This window comes from Triticum aestivum, chromosome 7A (genome assembly GCF_018294505.1).
Source record: "Triticum aestivum cultivar Chinese Spring chromosome 7A, IWGSC CS RefSeq v2.1, whole genome shotgun sequence".
Classification (NCBI taxonomy): Eukaryota; Viridiplantae; Streptophyta; class Magnoliopsida; order Poales; family Poaceae; genus Triticum; species Triticum aestivum.
Window position 1 is genome coordinate 27,185,073 of NC_057812.1, and position 20,565 is coordinate 27,205,637.

Consider the following 20,565-nt stretch of genomic DNA (forward strand, 5'->3'; position numbering starts at 1 on the left):
ACTTATCCATGAGGTCCATTAGTGTCTGAGCCGGGGCGCGCGGGGTCTCCTGACCCGGCTGCTGCCGACTCGGAGGTTATTGCTGCCGCTGCTGTGGAATTCTGACCGGGTTGAGTGCCAGCCATGAAAACTCCGGCCCGATTCGGCGGCTCAGAGAGGTCCGGAATACTGCTGCCATCGGAACAGCCCCCAAGCACGCCATCTTGCAGCTGATACAAAGAATATGTCTCGCCTGACGACTCACCGTCGGAACAGATGGCCGTCTCACCACCGTCCACAGATACTTTGGAAAACTCACCTCCATGGATGCAACCTACAAAGGTCCGCTTTACGGCGGGTTGGGCCCGGGCGGATCTCACGCGCTGAGCCGTCTCGATGATGTTGGTGCAGACGTCCGGCTTAGGGCCCGATTCGCCGATCCGGCCGATGAAGACATGAATTCCGCCGAAGGGGACCCGGTATCCGTACTCAATTGAGCCGGCCTCGGGGCCGCAGCCTTCGTCGTCGATGTAGAGCTTGACGCGATGACTCTTGGTCATCTGGCCCACATCGTATCCCTTGAGCCCTTCGAAGTTGCCCTTCAAGAACTCAAATCTACCGTGCGCTGGCCCCACGGTGGGCGCCAACTGTCTTGGAATTGTCACGGCAGATGTCCTAGCAAAATGACTTAGTCGTAGGGCCATCGTAACTAGGAAGCTTAAAGGGGTTAATCGGGGCAAAGGACACGCGAGGTTTTATACTAGTTCGGCCCCTTGCGATGAAGGTAAAAGCCTACGTCTAGTTGTGTTGGAATTGCTGGGGTTTCGAAGACTAGGGAGCGAATATGCTTGTCCTGGCTTCGAGTTGTTGTTTCTTGCACTAAGCCGCCGCCGGGTCGTCCCCTTATATACACGGGTTGACACCTGGCGGCCTACAGAGTCCCGGCCGGCTCATAAACGTGTCCGGCTCGGTGACGTCTTCATATGCCTTTCCTTACAACCTTTCTTTACATATGGCGGTTTACAATATTGGGCCTTTAAGCCGCCTAGGCTTTAAGCCTTCTACAAGTCTTAATAAACTATCACTTTGAATATTACTCGGCTTCTTTTGTAACCCGTCATTAGGGTTGACCCGGCCCCTTCTGGGCGGGTCATACCTGGTAGTTATAATCCCAACACGTATCAATAATTACAATAAGAAGTATTTATCTAAAAGAACCCGGTGGCACAAATTTCATGTCCTCACATAAAATTTGTATTCGTAAAACAATTCGTTCTCAAAGATTAATCTTAAAGAATCAAAATACACCTTTTATTTACAAAATGGAGTCAGTACATTATCATTTTGTTCCTCCTTGCTCTACCCAATACACCCATTTTGTACTGTATGAATGAGAAGAGAAAATTGAGAATTTTGGTAACACATATTGCCAGTATTTTTCATGGACAAATCACACATGATATCCTTGTCTACATTGCCACCCTCGTCCCTCGGCTATGGTACTTGTATCGCCAGACGCAGACGAGGAAGTAGCCAAAATTGAGTGTCGCTGCCACCGCCAATGTCCAATACACGTTGTCTAGCCTCCCTTGGTCTATGTTCCCCGGCAGCCACGCCGTGACCCGCCTCACCACGTCTACGAACACCGTGCTTATGTAGAACCCCATGGCGATGAGCAGCGGCGCCATGGCCGTAGCCAGGCTCCGTAGCATCTTGGGGAATTCCAGGTAGTAGAAGGCCATGTTCCCAGGGAAGTGCAGGGCCTCTCCGGCCCCGACGATGCTCAGCGGGAGCAGGAGCCACAACACGGACATGGGCGCACCGGGGTGTGCGTGCATGCTGCCAAGCCTCCGGCGCTCCACCAGCGCGGCGGCGACCATGCCTGAAACGTTCACCACATGGCCGAGGCCCACGCGCTGCAGCGGGGACGCTGGGGTGCCGGTGATCCTATGCCAGAGAGGGAAGACGGCACGGTCCAGGACCGGGGTGGCCACAATGAACCCGACGAGGGAGCAGACGGAGATGGCCCCCGCCGGGATGTTGAAGTGTGGTCCGAGCGAGCGGTCCATGGCGAGGGCCTGCAGGATGATCATGCCAAGCATCACTCCGATCGACACACTCACCATTATGCCGGACGACCACAGTGGGAAGACGCTGAGGAGGGACTTGAGGTCCTCGACCTGCTGCACCGTGCACAGCCGCCAGGCGCCACGGCCTGATTCACCCCGTGAGCTGTCGCTTCCAGTTGCTGCAGTGATCATGGCAGCTCGATTCAGAAATCTGCAAGAACAAGATACAATGAACGATTAACCAATCCAGAGGTAAAAAGTCTCCTGTTCGGGAAACAGCCAACTCTCTACGTACCTTAAGGTTTTACTTGGTGCCCCGTCGCTGCCGGATGTCACGAAGGCGCCATCTCCTACGTTGTACCGCACACCACCATGTGCGTCGACTTGGACGCTACCCTTGCGCACTGCAGCCACGACGACGCGGGCCAGGTCTGTGTAGGGGCTGCCCTTTGTTACGGGCATCCGGTAGTACCGTGCGCCCAGAAGAAGCATCACCAAGCTAAACGTCGATGCGGCGAGACAGACACCGAACCCCACGGCCCATGACACGCCGTCCTGGATGTAGACAATGGCCGTGTCCCCAACGATGAAGGAGCCGTAGAGGAAGACAAAGTACCAGTTGAAGAAGGTGTCCTGCTCGTGCGTGCTGGCGAACTGGTCCGCACCCATTGTTGCGATGTTGAAACGTGTGCCTCCGGTGCCAATGGCAAGAAGTAATATGGCGGCATACAGCACGGCAAGTTGCCCTGGGGATCCGTGCTGGCACCCGATGGTGGACGACGATGTGCAGTGTGGTGGCCGCAAGGATGGCAACGCTGCGGTGAGCGTGAACAAGACGAAAGCCTGGATAATGACATACTAGTTAATAATGCATGATCTTTATAGTTGTATTGCTAATGGTTTGTTCTTCTATTGCGCAAAAAGGTAAAGAATGCTGCAAACAACTAAGTGACTATGGACTAATTATCGCATTCATTTTGTTGTAATAAGACAGTGCCGGTGTTGCAAACATATAAAGGTTATGCTGCAATCATGTTTCCTTTTTGTTATGGTCAGATGTTATAGTTAAATGACGATTTATTGCTATGTTGCAAAAGTGGAACCAAATATTGGCACCATGAAGAAGAATTGTCGCAGTGAGTTATTTCTCCAGAAGCTAACAATTTGCAAATTTGTTTTTGCACTGTACAAAAATTGATATAATAATCACTATAAAGTTGATTGTAAACTGGGGGTTTCTCATTCAAATCTCTATTACCTACAGAAATATTCGTGTGTAAAGTTCCTATTAACAATCCATTCATGTTTTTTCAGGCTGCATAATTTTTTCACTTTGGAGTTTGGATATGAAAGTGATCAGCGAATGCATCCAGCTAGTTGCATGAAACAGAGTTTTTGTTATTTGAGAGCATGAGTCAGAGGTCGTATTTGTCATTTTAACGTCGCACAAACGCGTCATGGTCATGCATGCATAATTCTTATGGTTATTTTGATAAACATATAGTGACATGATAGCTACACATCGAACATTGACATGGCTTTCTTACATGACAGGAACATTTCAGTAATAGTGCTACACATCGAACAATGAGTTTCTTTTATTCACCGAAAAACGAAAGGAGAATCCTACAACGGATTACATAAACCAAATGACAGTTAAGACGGTTCAAAAAAGAAGAAAAGACAAGAAAAAAAATCACATTATAAGATGTGGCTCTGACCATTAATTCTTTGAACAGCTACTACTTATATTTCGGTTTCGCTCTGTGAAGGACCACTGTGTCTTACATTTGAAAAGTTGTTATCATCTCTCACTCAAAGGAAGGCTGAATAATAACTTCAAAAATAAAGCGACAAATTCTGAAGATGTAGTTTGGTGTTGTGTTTCTTTCAGGAGGTGGTTGATATATAATCTTAAGAGGCATATTGATTTGAACATGCCTACAAAAATATTTAAGAAATCATCATCCTTTACCTACATATTATCCCTTGAAAAAACCCATTATATCTCCACCACAAAAAGAAGAAGAAGAGAAAATCATTTTATCTACTCCATCCGATCCATATTAATTGTTGGGTCAGAGGGGGTAATTAACTTTTTTTGCGAAAAGGGCGTAATAAATTTGGTAGTTGGCGTCACACGTACTGTGTTGCCCCACTTCTATAGCTTCTATGTAACTCGAAAGGGTAATGCTACGTCTACGTAATAAAATTACGTATATTACATAAAGGGCAACGTGAATTCTATTGATTGGAGAAGGGGGAGGAAGGGGCCCACCCACCTGAAAATCATTGGGGGGGGGGGGGGGGCGAGAATTATTTTAGGCAGTTTACGTAAACACTTACGTAGCTTAACGTAGATGAAGCAACTTCGATCAGGAAAAAGACAACGCAAAGCAAGGCAGATCGAAGACGGATCGTTTGGAGGGTGCAGCAAATTAAATTGGTAGCGGGTCGGACCAGGAGGTTGATGACGGCACCAGCGAGGATGACGGGGAAGGAGCCGAGGTAGGAGTCGGCGAGGACGGCGCCGGCGACGGGCACGAGGTTGAGGGAGCCGCGGGCGACGTTGGCGATCTGCGCGGCGTCGATGCTCTCCACGTTGTACTCCTTGAGCAGGTACACCAGCAGGTTGTTGGTCGTCCCGTTGACTGCCAGCCCCAGCCCCAGCATGCTCCCTGCTCACACAGAGACGGAGCGAGTGATACATACATACGTCTAGTCGTCTACACAGATTGTGTGTGTGTGTGTGTGTGTGAGAGAGAGAGAGAGAGAGAGAGGTCTGCACGTATGTACCGTACCAGCTATGAAGGGGAGAGTGATCCATCCTCCTCGCTCTCTGCCTGGTTTCTCTTGGGCTTCTTCTTGGTCGACGACAGGCTTGAGTTTAGAGTTAGTGGAGCTATCCATCTCCAGCTGCTCTTGATCCTAGCTACTTAATTAGTTTGGACTTTGGAGTCTAAAATGGGGCTCGAGATAAACCACACTGACCTCCCATGGAGCTACTGGTATATATACACTTGGAGATGAGTATTAGCTTCTGGGGCAAAAGAAAAAAACTACACGACGCCTGAGAGATTCGAACTCTCGCGGGGAAACCCCATGTACTTAGCAGGCACACGCCTTAACCACTCGGCCAAAGCGTCACATGTGAACAATAATTTTCCCATTCTAAATATATTTATGTCCTTTCGGAAAACAAAGATGTGCGTCGAATAAGTGACGCTGGCTCCTTTTGACACATTATATGTCTGCTACTGTGGAACTTTATGAATGATTATCACGAAGTGCGATGTTCTGTTCCGCACGATGGATGGCAGAGGGCGCTCCATCCGATGCCGATCAATGGATGGAAATGGCATGCACGAATATATGCTAGCTGCACGTACAAAGGGACGCACCCTTGCTCTCTATGCAGTAGCAAAAGCCAAAGCCAAAAGAGTGATCGTTACTATACTTAGTAGTCGCATCTTGCTGATATAACAACTGGATTTGTATTCGCCGCTTGCACGCACGCATGCAACAAAAAATATATGGAAAAAGAAATAATATAATTGATGGGGTTGCTCTGTGGTGAGGCCGAATGTGAGCATGTTGACATAAACATAGATAGTAAGGATCAACTATTGGTTTATGTTGGAAAACAATTCCACATTTTGTAGAATCAAGTATGCACCACAGATCAATATAGAATCTACTACATGGTAAAAACCAATCAGATAGGCGAAGATGAGCTTAGTTGGCTTGCTAGTTTCTCTCCAATATATGTTTTGCAAGTTGTAGTGAAAAATATGGTAAATGGGTTTTTAAGTTTAATTTTGTGCAGAACCTTTTATATCAGAAATAAGATCATGTATACACGAGATGAAACCAAGTGATCAGATGAGTTTATCACATAAACAAATCCAATGATGCAAAACTGTGAATTTGCCACATTTCCATGTTCATAAGTAATCAATGCTATTTTAATGCCATGGACATGTTGTCAATTTATTAGGAACATAACTTGCATTGCATTTGCAAATTGTACAATTTATACTCCACAACGTTCTATAAATATGCTTACATAATAATATACTAGAAACCACTATAAAGATATTGGTTAGACATTACACTTTATATATGTTTGCCATGATATTAAAATATACACAACACATACATTAATGTTATGTAGGTAATTATACAAATTATACAAGTAAATATGAAAACTATACTCACTAATATTGTAGTATGACAAAAAGAGATTAAATAAGTACAAAAGTTTGGTATAAAATATTTGCTTTAATTCACCATTGGTCCTCCCTTTTCTATATGTGTGCCTTGCAGCTCCCTCCATCCTCAATCTGCAGCATCGTCGACGTTCATGTCTTTAGGACTGCGTGTAATATGAGTTGAGTTGAGTGGTGTATTTAATTGTGTGGATGATTTTTGTATATATAACAAGCCCGCACTCACTGCTCATTTAGTAATTCATTATAATAAATTAGTTCAGTAATTCGTCTCGATGACATATGTATGTGTCGCAAAAACAAAATGCATTAGAGATTGTGTAACTAGATAGTATGAACTTGAGTTCCATTGTCCTCAGACATGAAGATACTTCATACCTTTGTTAATCAAAAAAGTGATTATATGAACTTGAGTGCTATTTTTGCTCGGTACTAGATAGTATTAACTCGAGTTCCATTGTCCTCAGACATTAAGACGCTTCGTACCTTCGTTTTCTTTTCTCGATGTAACCCACGCATGTACTGCATATTTAACACGAAGTCATCGCCTCTAACGAGGTAAGACATTCCACCTATTTCTACACACCTTTCTATCTACAACGTAATACTGAGTTACATGCCAATTATGGTGTGGCGCTTCTATGGAATTGGGCTTAACGCAAGAATTTGGCACTGTTTGTTGTCAAGTATGTCTAGACCAGGCTAACAATGCCAAGTCAGGTGAATAATGTGCGGTATATTGGTATTATTGTCCATTAGAGTTCCAATGTTATTCACCAGATAAATATGAGCTTAAACATCAGGAGTATTGGTTGAAACAGGTAAGTCTGTTTTTTCTGTGAGTCTATATTATCATATTGAAGCTATTGCCCTAACCTTATTTTGTTTGGATTGGTGTCAGAATTATCTGATTCTTCCCGATTCACGGATTTGATCCTGATTTTCTAATGAATTTTTTATATTTGAAATAAGACAGCTTATTATTTAGTTACGAGCACTTTATTTGTAGAATAAGGAGAAAAAATGGTGTTTATAATTGGTCGCCGGTGATTTTTAATAGCAGCAGCAAGACATAGGCCATACGTGTACATGTGTCCTTATTGTATGAGAATGAGGAGAAAAACGAGTGCTCATGGATGATTGTTAGTGATTTGAATGAATAGTACAAACAAAATACGGGTCATGCTTGTACGTGTTACCATTGTACATGTAATGCAAATGCAATGTCCTAATAGTTTGAACAACAATAGAGTTGATGGGTTATAATTCTTGAAAATTTAAATCATCTCTACTCCTGCATCTAAGTTTTCAAGTGCAATTTATTTTATTTCTAGCCAAATTCCCTTTATTATTGTGTTGAACTTTTTAGGGAAGGTGACCAAGGAGCTCGTGGCACCTGTGTCGTGCCTGCTCTGGCGCTCCCTCGACTCGCTGCCAACATCGCAGGTGGTGCCACAGCCGTGCAAGATTATTGTGGGGTCCAGTGCACGGGCGCCAGGGCAAAGGTGCTAGAGCTTGGTGTTTACGTGCGATGTTTTTTTTCTCCCGTCGCAACGCACATGCATATTTGCCAGTAAGAATAATGGAAGAAGACCACATCAGGCAGTGCACTATTCACTAGTAGAAAACATGGCTTTGTTTCGAGCCTGCCAAACCCATTAGTCCCGGTTCAGTCACGAACCAGGACCCATGGGGGGCATACATCCCGGTTCGTGCGCCCAGGGGCCCGGCCGGGCCTCGGGAGGCATTTGTCCCGGTTTATGTGGACCCATTTATCCCGGTTCTAGGCACGAACCGGGACCAATGAGCCTCGCTCCTGGCCCACAGCCAATGGTCCCGGTTCGTGCCTAGAACCGGTACAAAAGGGGGGGCCTTTAGTCCTGGTTCCTGCCACAAACCGAGACAAATGAGTTGCCTATATATACCCCCTCGCCGGCGAGCAGAGCAGTCCACACTGCTCTGTTTTTTTGACCGGCGAGGGGAGGGCATTTGGGTGCTCTAGCTCACCTCCTATGCACATGAGGTGTTCGATGAAATGCCCGAGCCACGCTAGTTAAGTTTTGTCCTCTCAAAGCTCGACCTCCGAGCTCCATTTTTCCCGAGATTTGTCTAGGTTTAGCGGTCCGTCACGCCCCGTCCCTGTCTTCACTGCCGTCGATCGCTTGCGCCGATCTCGTCGCAGGCACCACCATGGTGAGCCTCTTGTTCTCTTCTTTCTGAAAGAAAAAAATTCGTACGTTAGATAGATACTTATCTGATATTTGATGTCTACTACACAACCTTCTTCTTGTAGACGTTGTTGGGCCTCCAAGTGCAGAGGTTTGTAGGACAGTAGTAAATTTCCCTCAAGTGGATAACCTAAGGTTTATCAATCCGTAGGAGGCGTAGGATGAAGATAGTCTCTCTCAAGCAACCCTGCAACCAAATAACAAAGAGTCTCTTGTGTCCCCAACACACCCAATACAATGGTAAAATTGTACAGGTGCACTAGTTCGGCGAAGAGATGGTGATACAAGTGGTATATGGATGGTAGATAAAGGTTTTTGAAATCTGAAAATATAAAAACAGCAAGGTAACTAATGATAAAAGTGAGCACAAACGGTATTGCAATGCGTTGAAACAAGGCCTAGGGTTCATACTTTCACTAGTGCAAGTTCTCTCAACAATAATAACATAATTGGATCATATAACTATCCCTCAACATGCAACAAAGAGTCACTCCAAAGTCACTAATAGCGGAGAACAAACAAAGAGATTATGGTAGGGTACGAAACCATCTCAAAGTTATCCTTTTGGATCGATCTATTCAAGAGTCCGTAGTGAAATAACATGAAGCTATTCTTTCCGTTCAATCTATCATAGAGTTCGTACTAGAATAACACCTTAAGACACAAATCAACCAAAACCCTAATGTCACCTAGATACTCCAATGTCACCTCAAGTATCCGTGGGTATGATTATACGATATGCATCACACAATCTCAGATTCATCTATTCAAACAACACAAAGTACTTCAAAGAGTGACCCAAAGATTCTACCGGAGATTCAAGACGAAAACATGTGCCAACCCCTATGCATAGGTTCATGTGCGGAACCCGCAAGTTGACCACCAAAACATACATCAAGTGGATCACATGATATCCCATTGTCACCACAGATAAGCACGTGCAAGACATACATCAAGTGTTCTCAAATCCTTAAAGACTCAATCCGATAAGATAACTTCAAAGGAAAACTCAATCCATTACAAGAGAGTAGAGGGGGAGAAACATCATAAGATCCAACTATAATAGCAAAGCTCGCGATACATCAAGATCGTACCACCTCAAGAACATGAGAGAGAGAGAGAGGGATCAAACACATAGCTACTGGTACATACCCTCAGCCCGGAGGGTGGACTACTCCCTCCTCATCATGGAGAGCACCGGGATGATGAAGATGGCCACCAGAGATGGATTCCCCCTCCGATAGGGTGCCAGAACGGGTCTAGATTGGTTTTCGGTGGCTACGGAGGCTTCTGGCGGCGGAACTCCCGATCTATTGTGTTCTCTGAAGTTTTTAGGGTATATTGGTATATATATAGGAGAAGAAGTACGTCGGTGGACCTCCGGGCTGTCCACGATACTCTGTGGGCTTCTTCTGGTCCAAAAATAAGTTCCGTGAAGTTTCAGGTCAATTGGACTCCGTTTGATTTTCCTTTTCTGCGATACTCTAAAACAAGAAAAAACAGAAACTGGCACTGGGCTCTGGGTTAATAGGTTAGTCCCAAAAATAATATAAAAGTGCATAATAAAGCTCATAAACATCCAAAACAGATAATATAATAGCATGGAACAATCAAAAAAATATAGATACGTTGGAGATGTATCAAGCATCCCCAAGCATGATTCCAGCTCGTCCTCGAGTAGGTAAATGATAAAAACAGAATTTTTGATGTGGAATGCTACCTAACATATTTATCAATGTAATTTTCTTTATTGTGGCAAGAATATTCAGATCCATAAGATTCAAGACAAAAGTTTAATATTTACATAAAAATAATAATACTTCAAGCATACTAACTAAGCAATCATGTCTTCTCAAAATAACATGGCCAAAGAAAGCTATCCCTACAAAATCATATAGTCTGGCTATGCTCCATCTTCACCACACAACGTATTCAAATCATGCACAACCCCGGTGACAATCCAAGCAATTGTTTCATACTTTTGATGTTCTCAAACTTTTTCAATCTTCACGCAATATATGAGCATGAGCCATGGATATAGCACTATAGGTGGAATAGAATGGTGGTTGTGGAGAAGACAAAAAGGGAGAAGATAGTCTCACATCAACTAGGCGTATCAACGGGCTATGGAGATGCTCATTAATAGATATCAATGTGAGTGAGTAGGGATTGCCATGCAACGGATGCACTAGAGCTATAAGTGCATGAGAGCTCAAAAAGAAACTAAGTGGGTGTGCATCCAACTCGCTTGCTCACGAAGACCTAGGGCATTTTGAGAAAGCCCATCATTGGAATATACAAGCCAAGTTCTATAATGAAAGATTCCCACTAGTATATGAAAGTGACAACATAGGAGACTCTCTATCATGAAGATCATGGTGCTACTTTGAAGCACAAGTGTGGTATAAAGGATATTAGCTTTGCCCCTTCTCTCTTTTTCTCTCATTTTTTTGTTTTTTTGGGCCTTCTCTTTTTATGGCCTTTTTATAATTATTATTATTTTCGTCCGGAGTCTCATCCCGACTTGTGGGGGAATCATAGTCCCCATCATCCTTTCCTCACATGGGACAATGCTCTAATAATGATGATCATCACACTTCTATTCACTTACTCCAGAATTACAACTCGATACTTAGAACAAAATATGACTCTATATGAATGCCTCCGGCGGTATACCGGGATGTGCAATGACTCATGAGTGACATCTATGAAAGAATTATGAACGATGGCTTTGCCACAAATACAATGTCAACTACATGATCATGCATAGCAATATGACAATGATGGAGCGCGTCATAATAAACGGAACGGTGGAGAGTTGCATGGCAATATATCTCAGAATGGCTATGGAAATGCCATAATAGGTAGGTATGGTGGCTGTTTTGAGGAAGGTATATGGTGGGTTTATGGTACCGGCGAAAGTTGCGCGGTACTAGATAGGCTAGCAATGGTGGAAGGGTGAGAGTGCGTATAATCCATGGACTCAACATTAGTCATAAAGAACTCACATACTTATTGCAAAAATCTATTAATTATCAAAACAGAGTACTACGCGCATGCTCCTAGGGGATAGATTGGTAGGAAAATACATCGCTCGTCCCCGACCGCCACTCATAAGGAAGGCAATCAATAAATAAATCATGCTCCGACTTCATCACATAACGGTTCACCATACGTGCATGTTACGGGAATCACAAACTTCAACACAAGTATTTCTCAAATTCACAACTACTCAACTAGCATGACTCTAATATCACCATCTCCATATCTCAAAATAATCATCAAGTATCAAACTTCTCATAGTATTCAATGCACTTTATATGAATTTTTTTATTATATCCCTCTTGGATGCCTATCATATTAGGACTAAATTCATAACCAAAGCAAACTACCATGCTATTTACAGACTCTCAAAATGATATAAGTGAAGCATGGGAGTTCATCTATTTCTTCAAAATAAAACCACCGCTGTGCTCTAAAAAGATATAAGTGAAGCACTAGAGTAACAACAAACTACTCCAAAAGATATAAGTGAAGATCAATGAGTAGTCAAATAATTATGCAACTATGTGAAGACTCTCTAACATTTAAGAAATTCAGAACTTTGGTATTTTATTCAAACAGCAAGCAAAACAAAAGAAAATAAAATGACTCTCCAAGCAAAACACATATCATGTGGCGAATAAAAATATAGCTCTAAGTAAAGTTACCGATGAACGAAGACGAAAGAGGGGATGCCTTCCGGGCATCCCCAAGCTTAGGCTCTTGGTTGTCCTTGAATATTACCTTGGGGTTCCTTGGGCATCCCCAATCTTAGGCTATTGCCACTCCTTGTTCCATAATCCATCAAATCTTTTACCCAAAACTTGAAAACTTCACAACACAAAACTTAAAGTAGAAAATCTCGTGAGCTCCGTTAGCGAAAGAAAATAAAACACCACTTAAAGATACTGAAATTAACTCATTATTTATTTATATTGGTGTTAATCTTACTGTATTCCAACTTCTCTATGGTTTATAAACTTTTTTACTAGGCATAGATTCATCAAAATAAGCAAACAACACACAAAAAACAGAATCTGTCAAAAACAGAACAGTCTGTAGTAATCTGTAGCTAACGCAAGTTCTGGAACCCCAAAAATTCTAAAATAAATTGCTGGACGTGAAGCATTTATCTATTAATCATCTTAAAAAATAATTAACTAAATATCACTTTCCAAATAAAAATGGCAGCAATTCTCGTGAGCGCTAAAGTTTCTGTTTTTTACAGTAAGATCAACAAGACTTTCCCTAAGTCTTCCCAACGGTTCTACTTGGCACAAACACTAACTAAAACATAAAAACTCAATCATAACAGAGGCTAGATAAATTATTTATTGCTAAAGAGGAGCAAAAATAAAGGAACAAAAATAAAATTGGGTTGCCTCCCAACAAGCGCTATCGTTTAACGCCCCTAGCTAGGCATGATGATTTCAATGATGCTCACATAAAGGATAAGAATTCAAGCATAAAGAGAGCATCATGAAGAATATGAATAGCACATTTAATTCTAACCCACTTCCTATTCATAGGGATTTTTTGAGCAAACAACTTGTGGGAACGATAATCAACTAGCATAGGAAGGTAAAACAAGCATAACTTCAAAACTTTAAGCACATAGAGAGGAAACTTGATGTTATCGCGATTCCTACAAGCATATGTTCCTCCCTCATAATAATTTTCAGTGGCATCATGAATTAATTCAACAATATAACCAGCACCTAAATCATTCTTTTCATGATCTACAAGCATAGAAATTTTATTACTCTCCACATAAGCAAAATTCTTCTCATTCAGAATAGTGGGAGTATCATAAGAGACTCGAATACTATAAATTGTTTCCACATTAAAAGAGTAATGTTCAGAAAAATGGTAATCATAATCATTACAATTTTTATAAATATAATCATCACTACTTTTTATAGCATACGTATCATCACAATAATCATCATAAGTAGCAACTTTGTTCTCATCATAATTGATTGAAACCTCTTCCAAGATAGTGGAATCATCACTAAATAAAGTCATGACCTCTCCAAATACACTTTCATAATTATCATAATAAGATTCAACATCCTCCAAAATAGTGGGATCATTACTTCCTAAAGTTAACACTCTTCCAAACCCACTTTTATCAATATAATCATCATAAGTAGGAGGCGTGCTATCATCATAACAAATTTGCATATCAAAACTTGGGAGGCTAGAAATATCATCTTCATTAAACATAGCATCCCCAAGCTTGGGACAAACATTAATTGCAGAAAATATATTTTCAAAAATGTCATTCTCATCAAACATAGCATCCCCAAGCTTGGGCCTTTTCATATCATAAGCATAATCACTCACATCATTAATAGTGTGAATAGCACCGATAGTATAGCAATTATCATCATCACAATGAGTAATAGGAGCAACATCCTTTGGGAGGGATACCTTTTTACCTTTGCTTCTCCATCTTTTCTTTTTCTTCTTCACATCATGTGTGGTTTCAACCCTCTTTTTGGAGCTCCTGATTGATGAGATTGGTTGAATAGAAGGCTCCTCCTCGTTACCTGATTCATCATAAGAAATAATAGGAGGATATTGGGAAGTCTCTTCCCTTTCATTAGTATTCTCTTCATCTTCTATTTTTTTCTTTTCTTTGTGTAATTGGCAATATAAGGATTTTCAATACAATTCACCGCACAATACATATAAATTTCCTCTAGATCAAAATCAAGAAGTTTATCACGGGCAAATACTGGGAGATAGTTAGTTATATGTTTCATTTCTTCATAACCCATAAGCAAACTAAGTTCATGATACGTGTCCAACATATCTATAATTTTTGATTGCTCCATGCTATGTTATCTACTGTTTTGGGCAATATTGGGCTTTATTATCCACTTTTATATTATTTTTGGGACTAACCTATTAACCGGAGGCCCAGCCCAGAATTGCCGTTTTTTTTGCCTATTTCAGTGTTTCGAAGAAAAGGAATATCAAACGGAGTCGAAACGAAACGAAATCAACTGGAGAAGTTATTTTTGGAAGGAAAGCTACCAGAAAAGCTTGGAGTGCACGTCAGGAAAGAAGGGAGGTGCTCACGAGGGTGGGGGGCGCTCCCCCTGCCTCGTGGCCCCCCTTCGGTCCCCTGACGTATCTCTTTCATCCATATATACCTACATATCCTAAAACTTCCAGAACAAAGAATAGATCACGAGTTCCGCCGCCAGAAGCCTCTGTAGCCACCGAAAACCAATCTAGACCCATTCCGGCACCCTGCCGGAGGGGGCAATCCTTCCCTGGTAGCCATCTTCATCATCCCAGTGCTCTCCATGACGAGGAGGAAGTAGTTCTCCCTTGGGGCCGAGGGTATGTACCAGTAGCTATGTGTTTGATCTCTCTCTCTCTCTCTCTCTCTCTCTCTCTCTCTCTCGTGTTCTTGAGATGATACGATCTTGATGTATCGCGAGCTTTGCTATTATATTTGGATCCTATGATGTTTCTTCCCCCCTCTACTCTCTTGTAATGAATTGAGTTTCCCCTTTGAAGTAATCTTATCGGATTGAGTCTTTAAAGATTTGAGAACACTTGATGTATGTCTTGTCGTGCGTACCTGTGGTGACATTGGGATACCACGTGATTCACTTGATGTATGTTTTGGTGATCAACTTGCGGGTTCCGCCCATGAACCAATGCATAGGGGTTGGCACACATTTTTGTCGTGATTCTCCGGTAGAACTTTGGGGCACTCTTTGAGGTTCTATGTGTTGGTTGAATAGATGAATCTGAGATTGTGTGATGCATATCGTATAATCATACCCACGGATACTTGAGGTGACATTGGAGTATCTAGGTGACATTAGGGTTTTGGTTGATTTGTGTCTTAAGGTGTTATTCTAGTACGAACTCTAGGGCTGTTTGTGACACTTATAGGAATAGCCCAATGGATTGATTGGAAAGAATAACTTTGAGGTGGTTTCGTACCCTACCATAATCTCTTCATTCGTTCTCTGCTATTAGTGACTTTGGAGTGACTCTTTGTTGCATGTTGAGGGCTAGTTATGTGATCCAATTATGTTATTATTGTTGAGAGGACTTGCACTAGTGAAAGTATGAACCCTAGGCCTTGTTTACTATCATTGCAATACCGTTTACGCTCACTTTTATCATTAGTTGCCTTGCTGTTTTTATAATTTCAGATGACAAATATCTTCATCTACTATCCATATACCACTTGTATCACCATCTCTTCGCCGAACTAGTGCACCTATACAATTTACCATTGTATTGGGTGTGTTGGGGACACAAGAGACTCTTTGTTAATTGGTTGCAGGGTTGCTTGAGAGAGACCATCTTCATCCTACGCCTCCTACGGATTGATAAACCTTATGTCATCAACTTGAGGGAAATTTGCTACTGTCCTACAAACCTCTGCACTTGGAGTCCCAACAACGTCTACAAGAAGAAGTTTGTGTAGTAGACATCAAGCTCATTTCTGGCGCCGTTGCCGGGGAGGTGAGTTCTTGAAGGTATATCTTTAGATCTTGCAATCGAGTCTTTTAGTTTCTTGTTTTATCACTAGTTTAGTCTATAAAAGAAAACTATAAAAAATGGAATTGAGTTTGTCTCTTACGCTTCATCTTTTTAATATCTTTCGTGAGTATGATGGAAAGGAAAATTGTGCCAAAGAGTTAGAAGAAGAATGCATTAAAATGTTTGGCACTAAATCTTTGAATGATGAGCATGATTGCAATGTTGTTAGTACGAATTCTTTGAACATCCATGATACTAATGATGATTGCACTAGTTATGATGAAAATGTCTCCTATAAACATGTCAATTTTTGTGGAGTGCATTGGGTTTGCAAGTATACACCAAATAGGGAAGATATATATAGCAAGAGGCATAAGTATTTAGAAACCAAATTGTTGCAAGAAGAGCTAGATGAATGTGCTGAAAATTTAAATTTTATTGGCCATACTTGTGAGCTTTGCAATGAACATGATCATTTCAATACCTAATGCAAATTGTTTCATGATCGTATCGTGTCCAAAAATTGTGATGACTTGATTTCCCTTGCACATCATAATGAACTTAGTTTGCTCTTGGGTTATGAAGAAATGAAACGTATAACTAAGGATATTCCAAAATTTGCCCTTGATAAAGTTCTTCATTTTGATCTAGAGGAAATTTATATGTATTAAGCGGTGAATTGCATTGAAAATCCTTATATTGCCAATTACATAGAGAAAAGAAAACAAATAGAAGATGAAGAGAATACTAATGAAAAGGAAGAGACTTCCCAATATCCTCCTATTATTTCTTATGATGAATCAGGTAACGAGGAAGAGCCTTCTATTCAACCAATATCATTAATAAGGAGCTCTAAAAAGAGGATTGAACCCACACATGATGTGGTGAAGAAGAAGAAAAGAAAAAGGAAGAGAGGTAAAAAGATATCTCTCTCAAATAATGTTGCTCCTATTACTATTGTGCCTCATGAAAATATAATTGTGGAAGATAATTAATGATACTTCTTATGATCTTGAAAATCTTTTTGGCACTTGCTTGGAAGAATATGATAATTGCTATACTATTGGTGCTATCCATCCTATTAATGATGAGAGTGATTATGCTTATAATATGAAAAGGCCCAAGCTTGGGGATGCTATGTTTGATGAAGATGATGTTTTTGAGAATATATTTGCTGCAATTAATGTTTTCCCCAAGCTTGGGGATGCTACGCTTAATGAAGATGATATTTTTAGTATCCCAAGTTTTGATATGAAAATTTATAATCATAATAGGGACAATTCCATTTATCCCCCTAACTTGAACCCACACCTGGCATTTACCCCTAAATTTTGAGTATGCTCAAAAATACCCCTCTTCCGTTAGGTGGTGTTATAGAAATACCCATCGGCGACGTTTCTGTTAGGTCAAAGGGGTTTTACCATGTGCTTTGTCCAAAATGCCCCTGGGTGGTACTAGTCCACATTTAGGTAAAGAAAAAAACTAAGTTAAAGTTAGACCAGTCAATAGGGACTGGTCAAATTAGATTTTGGAGGCCCACATGTCATTCTTTCTAACTGTTTTATAGTTAGTAAAGGGCCCATGGGTCAGTGGAACACTTACCTGGAGGGTTAGCCTAAATACCTTTTTAACAATAGTGGCTAAACGCCGGCGCGTGCGCGAAGGTACAACAACGACGTACGGCGGAACGGGAGGATGCCGGAGAGGTCTATGGGCTTCAGAGTGGCCCTGCGAGGCTGCGGGCGTGAAGACGAACTAGACTGAGGTGGCCCGCGACTGTAGGGTGGCCGGGGGATGGGCGACGGTGAGCTTGAGCGGTGGTGACGGGTGGTGCTCATGGGGGAAGGTTATCGAGGATGCAGGGAAGATTGAGGGCTCACCAGGACATTCGGGAGGTTGTCTTGGAGCTAAGTAACTTGGGGGAATCCTCCTAGATTCATGGGTAAAGGAGATCGGGCAGCGGCCGCACTCCACCGGAGTTGGGGAAGACAACGAGTGAGCCATCGATTTCGGGTGCCTCGGTCTAATTTGTCCCGCAGGAAAACAAATCGGGAAGTGCTCAATCTAATGGGCATGCTACAGAGGCTTGAGGCTGTCGTTGGTCACGCGTGCATGAGATGATGCGGCGACGACATGAACCGTGTGCGGGTTCCGTCGGGGTGCTTCTTCCGGTGTCCGTCCTCACGCCAAACAGTGGTCAATCGATGGATGATTATGTGGAATTGAGTGCAGCGGGACCACGCCGGTGAGCCTAATGCTGGCCACCGTCGTCTGTTGTTGGCCGCCGCCGGAGGTGAGAGAGAGACACAGAGAGGTAAGAGAGAATAAAATTTTTCTTTTTTCTTTTCTTTTTTGGCGGGTCCACCTGTAAGTGAGAGAGGGGGTGAGATAGAGATAGAGAGAGTTTTTTCCTTTTCTTTTTCTAGGGTAGGTCCCACCTGTAAGTGTCATACACGCAGAGGGGTAAAACTGGCCAAAAAATGTCCCGCAGTCGGTCAAATGCCTTTGACCACACGGAAATGGTACGGAAGGGTATTTCTATAAGAAGCTTTGACGGAAGAGGGGTATTTTTGAGCATACTCGAAATCTAGGAAATGCCAGGTGTGGGTTCAAGTTAGGGGGAGAAATGGAATTGTCCCATGATAATAACATGCCCCCTACTTATGATAATTATTGTGATGATACATATGCTATAAAAAGTAGTGAGGATTATATTTATAAAACTTGTCATGATTATGGTTACCCCTTTTCTGAACATTACTCTTTTAATGTGGAAATAATTTATAGTATTCGAGTCTCTTATGATACTCCCACTATTCCGAATCAGAAGAATCGTGCTTATGTGGAGTGTAGTAAATTTTCCATGCTTGTAGATCATGAAAAGAATGCTTTAGGTACTGGTTATATTGTTGAATTCATTCATGATGCTACTGAAAATTATTATGAGGGAGGAATATATGCTTGTAGGAATTGCAATAATATCAAGTTTCCTCTCTATGTGCTTAAAATTTTGAAGTTATGCTTGTTTTGCCCTCCTACGCTAGTGATTATTGTTACCATACGTTGTTTAATCACAAAATCCCTATGCATAGGAAGTGTGTTAGACTTAAATGTGTTAGTCATATTCTTCATGATGCTCTCTTTATGTTACAATTCTTATCTTTTATGTGAGCATCGTTGAAATCGTCATGCCTAGCTAGGGGCGTTAAACGATAGCGCTTGTTGGGAGGCAACCCAACTTTATTTTTGTTCCTTGCTTTTTGCTCCTGTTTACTAATAAATAATTTATCTATCCTCTGTTATTATTGATTTTTTATGTTTTAATTAGTGTTTGTGCCAAGTAGAACCGTTGGGAAGACTTGGGGAAAGTCTTGTTGATCATGCTGTCAAAAACAGAAACTTTAGCGCTCACGAGAATTTCTGCCATTTTTATTTGGAGAAGTTAATTCTTTTTGAAGATGATTAATAGATAAATTCCTCAGGTCTAGAAATTTATTTGAGAATTTTATGAGTTATAGAAGTATACGTTTGATTCAGATTACTACAGACTGTTCTGTTTTTGACAGATTCTGTTTTTCATGTGTTGTTTACTTATTTTGATGAATCTATGGCTAGTAAAATAGTTTATAAACCATAGAGAAGTTGGAATACAGTAGGTTTAAAACCAATATAAATTAAGAATGAGTTTGTTACAGTACCTTGAAGTGGTGATTTATTTTCTTATACTAACGGAGCTCGCGAGTTTTCTACTTTAAGTTTTGTGTTGTGAAGTTTTCAAGTTTTGGGTAAAGATTCGATGGACTATGGAATAAGGAGTGGCAAGAGCCTAAGCTTGGGGATGCCCAAGGCACCCCAAGGTAATATTCAAGGATAGCCAAGAGCCTAAGCTTGGGGATGCCCCGGAAGGCATCCCCTCTTTCGTCTTCGTTCATTGGTAACTTTACTTGGAGCTATATTTTTATTCGCCACATGATATGTGTTTTGCTTGGAGCATCATGTTATTTTATTTAGTTTTGGTTGCTGTTTGAATAATATACCAAGATCTGAAATTATTAAATGTTAGAGAGTCTTCACATAGTTGCATAATTATTTGACTACTCATTGATCTTCACTTATATCTTCCGAAGTAGTTTGTTGTTGCTCTATTGCTTCACTTATATCCTTTTAGAGCACGGTGGTGGTATAATAGAAATAGATGAACTCTCACGCTTCACTTATATCATTTTGAGAGTTTTAAACAGCATGGTAATTTTCTTAAATAATCCTAATATGCTAGGCATCCAAGAATAGTAAAAACTTTCATATAAGAGTATTGAATACTAAGAGAAGTTTGATGCTTGATGATTGTTTTGAGATATGGAGGTAATAATATCAAAGTCGTGCTAGTTGAGTAGTTGTGAATTTGAGAAATGCTTGTGTTGAGGTTTGCAAGTCCCGTAGCATGCACGTATGGTAAACGTTATGTAACAAATTTGAAACATGAGGTGTTATTTGATTGTC

The 20,565-nt window shown here is 41.5% G+C and overlaps 1 protein-coding gene and 1 non-coding gene across 2 annotated transcripts; both read right to left on the bottom strand.

Moving 5' to 3' along the window:
• Window positions 1–1,240: 1,240 nt before the first annotated feature.
• Window positions 1,241–5,085, bottom strand: LOC123150591 (protein NRT1/ PTR FAMILY 2.3). Its single transcript, XM_044570432.1, has 4 exons — window positions 4,850–5,085; window positions 4,509–4,726; window positions 2,344–2,891; window positions 1,241–2,259 (listed from the first exon to the last, which is right to left on the bottom strand). Exons 1-4 carry the CDS (start codon window positions 4,956–4,958, stop codon window positions 1,449–1,451), a joined length of 1,686 nt encoding a protein of 561 aa, XP_044426367.1. The 5' UTR covers window positions 4,959–5,085; the 3' UTR covers window positions 1,241–1,448.
• A 27-nt stretch (window positions 5,086–5,112) lies between these two features.
• TRNAS-GCU (transfer RNA serine (anticodon GCU)) lies at window positions 5,113–5,194 on the bottom strand. Its single transcript has one exon. It is a non-coding gene; the product is annotated as a tRNA-Ser (tRNA).
• Between the last annotated feature and the right edge of the window lie 15,371 nt (window positions 5,195–20,565).

Excerpts from the sequence above, each read along its gene's own strand:
- LOC123150591 (XM_044570432.1), bottom strand. The coding sequence starts at position 4,958 with ATGGATAGCTCCACTAACTCTAAACTCAAGCCTGTCGTCGACCAAGAA. Across the intron at positions 2,892-4,508 it reads GTGCCGTCATCAACCTCCTG|GCTTTCGTCTTGTTCACGCT; the intron begins GTCCGACCCGCT and ends GTCATTATCCAG. Across the intron at positions 2,260-2,343 it reads GCACCAAGTAAAACCTTAAG|ATTTCTGAATCGAGCTGCCA; the intron begins GTACGTAGAGAG and ends TTGTTCTTGCAG.